The sequence below is a fragment of the Trichoplusia ni genome, chromosome 1, assembly GCF_003590095.1.
Source record: "Trichoplusia ni isolate ovarian cell line Hi5 chromosome 1, tn1, whole genome shotgun sequence".
Lineage (NCBI taxonomy): Eukaryota > Metazoa > Arthropoda > Insecta > Lepidoptera > Noctuidae > Trichoplusia > Trichoplusia ni.
This window is the reverse complement of record NC_039478.1, coordinates 9,254,216-9,266,754: the sequence shown is the minus strand read 5'-3', so window position 1 is coordinate 9,266,754 and position 12,539 is coordinate 9,254,216. Positions and strand designations below refer to the sequence as shown.

Genomic DNA, 12,539 nt, shown 5'->3' with positions numbered 1-12,539 from the left:
TTCTTATACGGATGCTTACATGTATAAAAAAATATTTAACACTAACATTCTAGGTACTTGATTTACAATTTGATGATTTTATGTACGTTCGACTCAAATATTCTTAGCTCATGATTAATCTAGATATCTCACAACTAGGGTCACAAGATATGTAATTCCCGGTCCTTCGGTTTCTTTTAGGCCTACTGGAAATAAAATATCTTGAAATTTTATAGATTTGAATCGTAAGCAACTTCAGTCAATTCACACTGTCACAGCTCTACTATTGTTACGCCCCTTCCGTCGTGTCAAAAGTGCGTTAGCAAGTTTTATTACATTTGCTTAAGAATTATTCCAAGAATAATGTTATTTTATAAATATTTAATAAAATAATTTTATACTGCTATACTAGAATTGTTGAACAAAGTCTAAACGAGAGCACAAGACGTGTATTTGGTGCCGCATACTGTCTGTCAAATTCTCTACATATTATCGATTTTAGTTCGGCAGTCAGTCAATAAATACAATTTTCTTTTTGTATTATAGGAAAGTTGAAGTAAAAGCTATACAAAACAGTCAAGATGACTGACTCAAAGTACTTTACGACGACCAAGAAGGGCGAGATATTTGAACTCAAATCGGAGCTGAATAGTGATAAAAAGGAGAAAAAGAAGGAGGCAGTAAAGAAGGTATGTTATAAAAACTTCTTAAATAACAATAGTCTAGGAATTTACAGTATAAATACCCTTCCAAACTCAAGTGCCCACCAAAATAGTACATAGTTTCATCATTAGTAGGTGATGACAAATCATCTGTCAAATTATCACTCAATAACACAGATCTGTTGATAATTTTCTACAATATTTTCATTCTCTAAAGATTAACGACCTTTTATGCCTTAAGTGGATAAAAAGAGTTCAGTATTGCATAATAGTAGAAGTTTTTTAACTTTGAAGTCACTGGAGTATGCAATAAGATCTTTATAATCCAAGGAAATAGACACAGACCTTTGCAAATTATCATTTTTAATCATTGTTGTTTGACATTTAAAAGAAGTAGGAAAAAAATCTGTGTATGTACTTGGGTACCCATAAAAAATACATTTTAGTAATCTGAGGAAACAGTACCTATTATTAAAATTCTCTATTATCAATGCATTTACTAAGAAACAGTGCATAAAATTTACAAGTTATGCAATTCTATTTTCATATTAAATAAACACAGCCAATTCAAAACTATTGAGTGCCCTCACAACCCACAACACACTATAATGAGTATCTACTTGTCTGCAGGTCATAGCATCAATGACCGTAGGCAAAGATGTCTCAGCGTTATTCCCCGACGTAGTCAACTGCATGCAGACTGACAACCTCGAGCTCAAGAAGCTGGTGTACCTGTACCTCATGAACTACGCCAAGTCACAGCCCGACATGGCTATCATGGCCGTTAACACATTTGTCAAGGTATGTATGCACACTTGACTTTATATTTGTTCTACAGATCGTGATTGTCCAGGAAATGTTATGTTGGAAATAGGTTAGTGTGTTTTTTCATTGATTCTACTTATAAATATCAATAATTAAGTGAACATTTGTAGATACTCCTATGTGCCACACACTATTCAGTAGGCTAGGCTTTTCATCACACAACCTAGCTTGCCGAATCCAAAATAATGACCTTTTTTCTCTTAGATCATGCTCTTTGTTTTAGAAATGAGTTCATATTAACAAGTGAAAAAAAAATGATTTATATTTTTCTAACAGAACATTTCCTGTACAACCAAAAAGTATTTAATCATCAAATTAAACTGGAAATCCAATCAGCATGGGTTGAATATCTATTCAAATTAAAATCATTGTTACAATTGAGAATTCTCACAAAATTGGGCATGGGATTACAAAAAAATCAATGAGTATGTTTGATTAATTAATAAAATTATTATATACTTATTTAGATATATCATAATAACTACTTTAGTAGTTATTTGTGTGTGACATGTATTTTTTATCGTTTTTTAATGTCTTCTATACCTATTATGATGGGTGGAAGGATCTACCGACCTACCAGCTTGTTAAGGTAAAACGATCCAGAGAAATCCAAAATCAAATCATCCGATTGTAGATTTACACATTGGTTCAATTCAATTTGATTCTTATGATGTTGGTTTATGGTTGAATTTTGATGAAATTTCTGTCAGACAACAATTTATTTGTAGTTTTTTGGGTATACTTGTACTCTTTTATGATGTTGGTGGCCTATAACATGCAAAGTGTATGATTTACCTACTTTGCCTGAGACTTGAAGCAGTAGAGTAATATAAATGTCAGGGGTGTATGTTATTTACTTATTTATCATAGTTATACATAGACAGTAGAATAAAACGAAGTTGGAACAACAACTATTCTGCCAAATTGTCTTTTGGTATTTCAATCATGTCTAACAGAAATTTTTAACTGACAAAATTAGCACTTTACCTCCCTAAATACCTGCATGCAATAAGTAGGTATTGCATGATGAATTCATCACAATTGTCCAGTTATAAGGAACCCCACCGCACAGAAAATGTGTAAATCTACATAAAAGTCGACCAGTATAAAGTGATATGACTATGACAATGGAATCCATGCCTCATACTTTATTATGAATAGAAGCACATCGGCTATTATTTTATTAATCCCATATTTATTATGCAAGGGAAACTTTTTAGTCTGTAGAAAAAAACACGAAATTTAGATTTAACCTAATGATAAGTCTGAACATTGCTAATTTCTCTAAAAGCAAAAATGATAAAACCTGACCTTAAAACGGTACTTAAAGCGTTTTTTCATGTTTCTGATATTTAGATTATGTTTTGGGGACTAAATTGAGAGTTGTAACATCATTAATTTGAAAATATTACTACTTATGATATTTGCCACGAATTCTGTTACGGGAAAAGCATTATATATTTTCTTCCCGTCCTCCGAAGTACACAACTACCCTGATTTTTGCGCAGGGCGAAGGCACGTGGGATTAGAGTGACACTAGCTCCTCATTAGAAATAAAAAAGATCGAAAGTCTTGAGTTTATGCTGGGAACTAGCAAAGAAATAGTTTTGGAAAATACTGAACAACAGACTATTCGTAAATCAATTTTCTAAATGTAAACGCTCACAATTTCGTGGGATAATATCTGACGAAGAACTTAGTGACACCTAACACAATACAGACCAATAGTTTCCCAATGCAACGCTTATAGTGAAATTGCTTCAGTATGATTGATGTGTTGCTTCTCTTTTCTTTTTATACACAATACCGAAACAATCCACGTTGACACCTCCAGGACTGTGAGGACTCGAACCCGTTGATCCGGGCCCTGGCCGTCCGTACCATGGGCTGTATCCGAGTGGACAAGATCACCGAGTACTTGTGTGAACCACTCCGCAAGTGCTTGAAGGATGAGGATCCCTATGTCAGGAAGACTGCCGCCGTGTGTGTTGCTAAGCTGTATGACATTTCGTCCAGTATGGTTGAGGATCAGGTAATTCATTTTTATTTTTATGTAAACTTAGTCATTAAATAATGATTTTGTGGTATTTGTGAACCTGGAACCTTGGATTTAAATGTACACAACGAATACTAAAGCTTTCTGTAAAATATATCTTTACTTCTGATGCCCTTTATAATAGGAAAGGTAAGCATTAAATAGTTAGAATCTATTTACTTCGTTATTAAATGATGTAACGGTCTACTCACGCGTATTTATCGGGGTAGCCCGACTAGTTTCGGACCCAACCGGAGTTCTTAATCATGAGCAGACGCGGCGGGATCGCGAGTCGAACTGAACTCGTCATTTAATAATGAATCAGTCTCACTCTCTTCGTCTGTTAAGAAAAAAAAAAATAGATACGTATATAAAAAACGAGCATATAGACGTCCTACTACATTGAATTAATACCTCATTTTTTGAGTGTGGTTGGTTATTATTGAATAGCCACTTAGGAAAAAAGCCTCCGGTTATATCTAACCACACTTTTCACAAAGGATTGACTCTTCTCGATATAACAAATAATTTAAGAGTTGTCAGCCATTCCTTGGTGTTAACAATTTGAACGTTTTTCTTTCTTATTAAAAGTGTAGTAAACCATTGTATTATATTTGAATGAATCTAACTTAACAATTAATATCCTTCCTAGGGTTTCTTAGACCAGCTGAAGGACTTGCTAAGCGACTCCAACCCCATGGTGGTCGCGAACGCAGTGGCCGCGCTCTCCGAGATCAACGAAGCCAGCGTGTCTGGTCATCCGCTTGTGGGTAAGTAAGTCATAATGGTGTCGTAGTGGTCAACGGACTTCATGTCGCGTGTATTAAGGCGATAAATGAAAGGCTGTTGTTTATTTCAGTTCTTAAGCTTTAAGGCTGAACATGTCGTGGAATCTCATTCGCCGAAAAAGTTAGCCAGTATTAGAATTAAGAAAGTCCGGATGTTGCATATCTCAGGTGGCTATAACATCAACTCGTCTATAACTAGCTAAGTCATAAAAAATCGAGGTTGCGCCATGGTTTGGACTGTAACAAATCTGAAACTGCAACCCCAGTATTGACATCCCAACACGACAGAATCTGATCCTAATGGCTCTAAGAATCAATTCTTCGATGTTTAAATTACTTACCAAAAAACTATATATTCTTTTATTAATGAATACGTAACAAAGTATCTAGTATCCGTCCGCCGCAACGTGAATGAACTGACTTGTGAAAAAATATGTCTAGTCGTCATAAAATAACTATGTGTACTAATTAAAATTAATCCCTGTTAGAAATGAACGCGCCGACGATCAACAAGCTCCTCACGGCCCTGAACGAGTGCACGGAGTGGGGGCAGGTGTTCATCCTGGACGCGCTCTCCAACTACTCGCCGCGCGACGCCCGCGAGGCGCACTCCATCTGCGAGAGGATCACGCCGCGGCTGGCGCATGCTAATGCCGCTGTTGTGCTGTCTGCTGTCAAGGTAACACTGAGATAAAATAATGACTCTTTACACAAAGGGTGAAAATTTGACCTTCTTGCTAAGTTACCGCTTTCCTATCGTCTGTCCGTTTGTCGCACGGCTTTAGCTCTAGAACGGTTACAGCGTACTGAAAGTTGCTACTTCGTTGAAAATATGTTTATCTGTAGCCTATATGCGAGACTGAAGTGAGTTCGACTCTTACTTGACCGTTGTTTTAATGATATAATTGACAAATCTGTATAAAAGTAACGAAAAGAACATTTTTCAAGAGATCAGCAAACCAAGGTTTTTTTTTTATGAAATTGATAAAAAAACCTAAAAACAAACATATGTTACGGTAGTAAATGCGAATTTGTTTTAATAACTTGCTATTTGTTTATTGAAACCGAATATCTTAACGATTAAGTAACCAAATAGCCTTGTGTTAAGTTCTTTATTGCGTACCATAAAACGACACTGGGTTCTTAATCACAATATTTCTTTCTCCCCCCCCCCAGGTTCTGATGAAGCTAATGGAGATGGTGTCGGAGGACACGGAGCTGGTGTCGACCCTGTCCCGCAAGCTGGCGCCGCCGCTCGTCACGCTGCTGAGCGCGGAGCCCGAGGTCCAGTACGTGGCGCTCAGGAACATCAACCTGGTCGTGCAGAAGCGGCCCGACATACTCAAGCATGAGATGAAGGTTGGTACCAACTCGAGTAGATGCTAGTGTATGGATAAAATAGGAAAAAAGATTTTTTGATTTTCGTTGTCTATAATGGATCTCAATCTTCAATCTAAACAATAAATAAAACCTTTATTGTTCATATAAAAGCAAAAATATGTAAAAAGATGTCTAAATTTTGCTAATTAATCCGTCTAACGAACAAAATGAAACTATTTCTTTTTCTTAAAAATTACAAGAATTTGAAAAACATTTTTATATTGACTATCGAGACGCCCGGCAATTTCGGACCCAACCGGAGTCCTTAATAATCGGGCAATCCCGATAAATTCGCGTGAATTTACTGTTGCATCACCTTATTTGAAAATCAATCACAAAAATTGATATCATCACAAAATTCCTCCCAGGTGTTCTTCGTGAAGTACAACGACCCTATCTACGTGAAGCTGGAGAAGCTGGACATCATGATCCGCCTCGCGTCGCAGGCGAACATCGCGCAGGTGCTCGGCGAGCTCAAGGAGTACGCGACCGAGGTCGACGTGGACTTCGTCAGGAAGGCCGTCCGGGCCATCGGCAGGTGTGCCATCAAGGTACGTAGTACTAGTAATCCCGGACATCCCGTGGATCCTCGGGATTAGAATCCTTGACGTGAAATTAGGTTTGATAAGATAAGATTGTAAGGATCTATGTAGCGTTGTTTTTTATCACAGGAGTAAGAAATTTAAAGATTCTATCAGAAATAAACTCTGGCTGTTGTACTTTCCTCTACCACTAATCACTCCACAATCCTTACATCACATATACCATCCCCAGGTGGAACCATCAGCGGAGCGCTGCGTATCAACTCTCCTGGAGTTAATCCAGACTAAGGTTAACTACGTGGTACAAGAGGCCATCGTGGTGATCAAGGACATCTTCCGGAAGTACCCCAACAAGTACGAGAGCATCATCAGCACGCTCTGCGAGAACCTCGACACGCTGGACGAGCCCGAGGCCAGGGCTTCGATGGTGAGCATATATGTTATTGGAAAGTGTTATAGGTAGATAGGAGGAATAAAGATTTGTTATTTTTTTTTCGTCTATAGGGCTTTATGTGTTCTAATCAGTCAGCAATATTTTTAAAGATATTTTTTTTTGTATTTTTTTTTTGTACTTTAAAAAAGACAAAAAATCGGTATAAAAAATACGAATTTACCAGATTCCCAGAACAGAATCAATTCTGCGATATTTTCCAAAATACTTTTGAGATATTTCGTATTTTTAGAGTAACCCTGATATTTGCTAAATAGTAAATACCTAACACCATTGAATTAATTCTAGGTATGGATAGTTGGCGAGTACGCTGAACGTATCGACAACGCGGACGAGCTGCTGGACTCCTTCCTCGAGGGCTTCCACGATGAGAACGCACAGGTAATGTACACTAATACACATATTGTTTATAATTTTCAAAGTCAATACACAAATGTTTGTCCTGAATCTGGATATCTTTGTGTATGACTTGAATGTTTGTGAAACCCCCCGCTACATAAGGTTTAAATTCCTTAGTGCGGGAGCGTAAACGTAAATGAAAAAATAAAATTATAACGTTCGACTCGACTTCGGACCCCGCCGCCGCTCCAGATACATGACTAATGACTCCGGTTGGGTTGGAAATGAGTCCTACAGTCCTGGTAATCACGCCTCAGGTTTTGTTTTATATCTTTTGATATAGACATTTACCAAATTATCCTGCAGTTGAATTTCCGTCTTTATTGTACAATGTTTAAGGTTATGTTAATTAAAAACTATACTGCAGCAGAGCCTCTTTTAGGTTACACTTGCTCACTTCTCTTAGAAGTAAGATTCTAATGTTTATAGAGTTCTAGTAGCAGAATTCTTAGTAAGGCTCTAGACAGCTGGACCATATTACAACTGCAATCCAACCGCAAATTGCATTTCAAGTGCAGTTTGAATGCAATTGATACGACTTCATGCCAAGCGTGCAGTCCGATTGCAGTTCAACTGCAGTCGGTCGTACTGCGAATGCAAGTATCCAAATAAATATAGATGATGTATTGTGACAATATTCTTTTCGTTTGCCACACAGGTCCAGCTGCAGCTGCTGACGGCGGTGGTGAAGCTGTTCCTGAAGCGTCCCGCGGACACGCAGGAGCTGGTGCAGCATGTGCTCAGCCTCGCCACGCAGGACTCCGACAACCCCGACCTGAGGTACGTGGAATACATAGGGAACGTCGTGAACAGGGGCATTTTTCTTCAATGTAATTGTATTCGTAAGACAGATATCGAAATTCGACTAAACTTAATTGTCATTGCCACTGGATACAGAGAGTAAGTTTACGTTTTAATCTAGCTTAAATTATATATTACATGTAGTGTTAAGTAATCGACAATATAAGATGAATAAATACCGACCATATAAACGTAAATGGTCTGCAGGGAGTTTTAGTATATTGGCCGTTTTGATCCTTAAACGAACTTTTTTGACGGTTATTCTTACTATTAGCCTTCTTATAATACAAGTTGTTAATATCAATTTATATTCAGAACTGAGGCTCTAGACAGACTGACTGTATTACAACCGCGATCCAACTGCAAATTGCAATTTGAATGCAGTCACGTTTGGCTGTCTGTCTTGAGCCTAACCTTACTTCTGCCTCTACACAGGGACCGAGGCTTCATCTACTGGCGTCTTCTCTCCACGGACCCTGCTGCCGCTAAGGAGGTGGTCCTGGCCGACAAGCCTCTCATCTCCGAGGAGACAGACCTGCTGGAGCCCACACTCCTGGACGAGCTCATCTGTCACATCAGCTCGCTAGCGTCAGTGTATCATAAACCTCCCACGGCGTTCGTTGAAGGTATGTTTAGTTTTCATGTTTGTCCTATTCTGGCAAAGGAATGTCTTCTTCTGCTTTATATAGTTGAATTAGCTGACCCAGAAAATGTTTTGCCATATAAATTATTTCCAATGAAGAGCGGATGAACCACTTAATATTTGGAGGGATGATAAAAGATATTTACCTAATATGCACATTGCACATAAAAATTCATGAGAACGGTCATGCTGTTTTGGAATAGTTTAAATTCGTTTGGTTACGAATGTAGCAGTATTATTATGACAAAAATGGTCGTATATGTTTTGACAAAAATCTAGTTTATTGCGATTAATACCTGAATTCATGGTGTTGGATATATATATATGAATTATGTATTATTGTGTAAAAATATGTGACAGCATATTACCTTGTAGTGTTCCGCCGTGTATTCTTCAAAGCATATAATGTTTTTACATTTAAAAAGTGCTATATTGATCCTCAAGTTGTACATAATATATGTCCGTGTGTGTCAGGTCGCGGCGCGGGCGTCCGCAAGAGCCTGCCGTCGCGCGGCGCGGCCCCCGCCGAGGACGCGCTCTCCGCCGCGCCCGCCGTCATACCCAACCAGGTAACCACGTACTTCATCATAACGATACTAACGACATTTCATTGCATTATTGTAATTTTTAGATTTGAAACAGCTTTAAGCGATCATACGCGGGATTTTATACTAAAATATTCGCGGCTGATCGCTTACCGCAATTATAAACCTTGCACAAATAAAAAGCACATACTTTTTAAATTTTTGGGGATCTATAACATTTTGAAATGTTACAGGAATCCCTGATCGGCGATTTATTATCTATGGACATTGGAGGACCACCTCCTGCGCCTGCACCAGCTTCCAACCTCGACCTATTAGCTGGAGGACTTGATGTACTAGTAAGTTAAACAATTATATTCAAGTTTTGCAAGTTATTGTATAGAAAATACTTATTTAACAACTAGCTGTTGCCCGCGACTTCGTCCACATGGTTAGAATTTTCCAGTCTTTTCCACATTTTCCATTATATCTTCGCTCCTATTAGTCGCAGCGTGATGTTATATAGCCTATAACCTTCCTCGATAAATGGTCTATTCAACACAATAAGAATTTTTCAAATCGAACTAGTAGTTCCTGAGATTAGCGCGTTCAAACAAACAAACTAACTCTTCAGCTTTATATATTAGTATAGATATAGATTAGAATAGTGTATAGTTTACAATATAGTTGTTCTGGAGCTGATTACCCTTTTAAATAATAGCGTTATATTTGTGACACAAAGATTGTATGTACGCTATATAGTATAATGCCCCCACATCTCTAAATATAAGAGACAAAGTGCTGTTGGAATGCAGTTGGCAAGACTGCAGTAAAACTGCAAACAAACCAATCATCCAACTGCACTTGAACTGTAGTTTGGGTTTAGATTCCAGTCCTCCTATCTAGAGCCTAAGTGCTGCTGGTAGCTCTTGCACTATTTTCATATGACCTTCAGAAATACATATAGTTTACAAAACCTTCTAATCTCCACCTGTCCCCCGCAGTTGGGCGGCGGTCCGGAGCCAGCCGCGGCCCCGGCGTCAGGCACGACGGGCCTGCTGGGCGACATCTTCGGCGTGGCCGCGCCCGTCTGCTACGTGCCGCCCAAGCAATGCTGGCTGCCTGCTGACAAGGGGAAAGGTACAACCCATATACAATCATGTAGTAAAACAGTATTTAACGATTATACGATTCAAACTACGATAGTATGATGACTGTTAAGCGGAATGATAAAGATGAAGCGATTTATTGGGTCTTCTTAAAACCTAATGGTTCTTGAATCGGGTAATAGTAAGTTTCAACGGGACAACATGATTTCCATAATATAAAAACGTAATATAAAAAACAATATGAGGTATTGTATTAGCCTATACTGCCACTGCTGGGCAAATTACTTCCCACATGGGCATAGATTTGCCGCAAAGGGAAGATTAACGTGGATTTATTTTTGGGTTTATTGGGTCTTTTGGCTTCAAAATTAAGTATTTTATAATGTAAGTTACTATTAACAAATTAATTTGCTTGCAGGCCTAGAGATCTGGGGTACATTCAGCCGCCAGAACGGGCAGCCGCGCATGGAGATGACCTTCACGAACAAGGCTATGCAAGCTATGAGCGGGTTCGCCATACAACTCAACAAGAACAGGTACGTACTAAGTGGAGGCTGTCTCGTTTTACAGATAGCTTAACGGTAGCAACATGCAGTCTGAATCGGAAAAGATATATAGAGGAGAAAAGAGATATAACGTTTTTGTTAAAAAAATGTCTAGTAAGTCCGTGTAGTTCCATGTAGATTAAAAATATATTGGTTATGTATTTTTAGATAAAATGTATCAAAGATGATGCTTCATATTGAAGTCACACGAGGTCGCAACTTAATGTGCCGTTATCATTTGAGTTATGTATGTACTTATTTTAGTGATATGATACAAATTAAGCAAATATATTATATTCCTGTTTATTTTGGGTGTTATTGTAACCTATATCCGATTTCTCCGTGTCCAGTTTCGGCGTGTTCCCGTCGGGCGGGCTGTCAGTAGGCGCGGTGGCGGCGGGCGCGTCGGCCGCCGCCCCGCTCGCGCTCGCCACGCAGGGACCCGTACAGAGGATGGAGCCACTCAACAACCTGCAGGTACACGTAACACATTACGTGCATGCTTCTTTTTTAATTGGTTTATCATATTTTTCTTAATAAACATACATGAAAAATAATTAACAGATAGTCCGAAGTTCAAGTACCAAAAAAAAATTAGGCTCTCTTTTTTTAAAGTAGGTTGAAAGTAAACTAATGATCTCGGAGCGTACGACCACTTTTAGTACAGGAGACCCCATTTAGTGTGGGTAATAGAAGAAGAGGCTATAGGCCCGTTGAATTAGTTTATTAGCAGCATGTCTGGAAAATACTTTTCTAGTATGTCTTACGAATACAGTTACAAGACTAATTAAGTGATTAAAATAAACTTAACTTTTACCGTTACCATACTAACAAAATGTCTGCCAACAGGTCGCAATCAAAAACAATGTCGACGTGTTCTACTTCGCGTGCCTGATCCCCGTCCACATCCTGTTCACCGAGGACGGACAGCTGGACAAGCGCGTGTTCCTCACCACGTGGAAGGAGATCCCCGCCGCCAACGAGGTCCAGCACACGCTGTCCAACGTCAGCGGCACCGCAGACTCCATCGCGCAGAAGATGACCCTCAACAACATCTTCACCATCGCCAAGCGAAACGTCGAAGGACAAGACATGCTCTACCAATCACTCAAACTGACAAACAACATCTGGGTGTTACTAGAATTAAAATTACAGCCTGGCAACCCCGAAGCCACGCTCAGCCTCAAGTCCAGGACTGTAGAGGTCGCCACCTGCATATTCCAAGCTTACGAAGCCATCATCAAGTCGTAATTGTAATCTCACTGTACTATGTATATTTTGGTCTAAGATGTTGAAGTATTCCTATAAGTGAGACTTGTGTAAATTCCATTATGAAGTATGAATGTTAACGAGTATGTTCGGATCGAGTTTAGATGGATATTGCTATATATTGCTTTGTAATCTAAAGATTAAAGTTTATAGATGCTTGAGCTACTGGTTTAAATGTAATGACATTCCCGTATATAAGAAATAAGCATTTCTAGTAAATACATATTTTCTTTATAAATACGCAGCTAAATCATTTTGCAAACAAGATTTTGGTTCGTAAAGAGGGAAGGTATACCAGTAAGATAATCCTTATATAAATGAAATTCTAGGAAAATTATAAAATCAAAACATTATTATTTATGTTATTTGAAGTGTCAACTTCGAGATTGCGAATGGAAATTAAAATATTAATATAAAATGTATGAATACTATGAATTATACATATAGAGCTCATCTGTGCGTCTGTTCTTGTATACTAGCGGCGTGTACAGGCGCTCACTGTAATCGTAAGATGTTATAATAAATTACGTTATAAACAGTTTGCCGTTTTATTTATTTATTGACTACATAAGTACTAAAAATGAGAA

General features: G+C 38.4%; 1 protein-coding gene across 3 annotated transcripts; it reads left to right on the top strand.

Moving 5' to 3' along the window:
* The first annotated feature begins 218 nt into the window (after positions 1–218).
* Positions 219–12,490, top strand: LOC113493578 (AP-1 complex subunit beta-1). 3 transcript variants are annotated; one of them, XM_026871628.1, is made up of 18 exons: positions 219–293; positions 526–668; positions 1,272–1,442; positions 3,301–3,498; positions 4,154–4,271; positions 4,778–4,968; positions 5,466–5,648; positions 6,038–6,220; positions 6,444–6,638; positions 6,951–7,043; positions 7,720–7,841; positions 8,298–8,488; positions 8,980–9,074; positions 9,284–9,388; positions 10,034–10,169; positions 10,557–10,674; positions 11,034–11,160; positions 11,533–11,934. In XM_026871628.1, exons 2-18 carry the CDS (start codon positions 561–563, stop codon positions 11,932–11,934), a joined length of 2,736 nt encoding a protein of 911 aa, XP_026727429.1. In that variant the 5' UTR covers positions 219–293; positions 526–560. The 3 variants fall into 3 exon arrangements, with proteins under 3 accessions (XP_026727429.1, XP_026727423.1, XP_026727435.1); XM_026871622.1 differs by lacking the exon at positions 219–293 and adding an exon at positions 327–447; XM_026871634.1 differs by lacking the exon at positions 219–293 and having other exon boundaries at positions 561–668; positions 11,533–12,490.
* Positions 12,491–12,539: the final 49 nt, after the last annotated feature.

Coding starts and splice junctions, on each gene's coding strand:
- LOC113493578 (XM_026871634.1), top strand. CDS start 561: ATGACTGACTCAAAGTACTTTACGACGACCAAGAAGGGCGAGATATTT. Junction 4,272..4,777: donor GTCTGGTCATCCGCTTGTGG/GTAAGTAAGTCA, acceptor AATCCCTGTTAG/AAATGAACGCGCCGACGATC. Junction 11,161..11,532: donor AGCCACTCAACAACCTGCAG/GTACACGTAACA, acceptor GTCTGCCAACAG/GTCGCAATCAAAAACAATGT.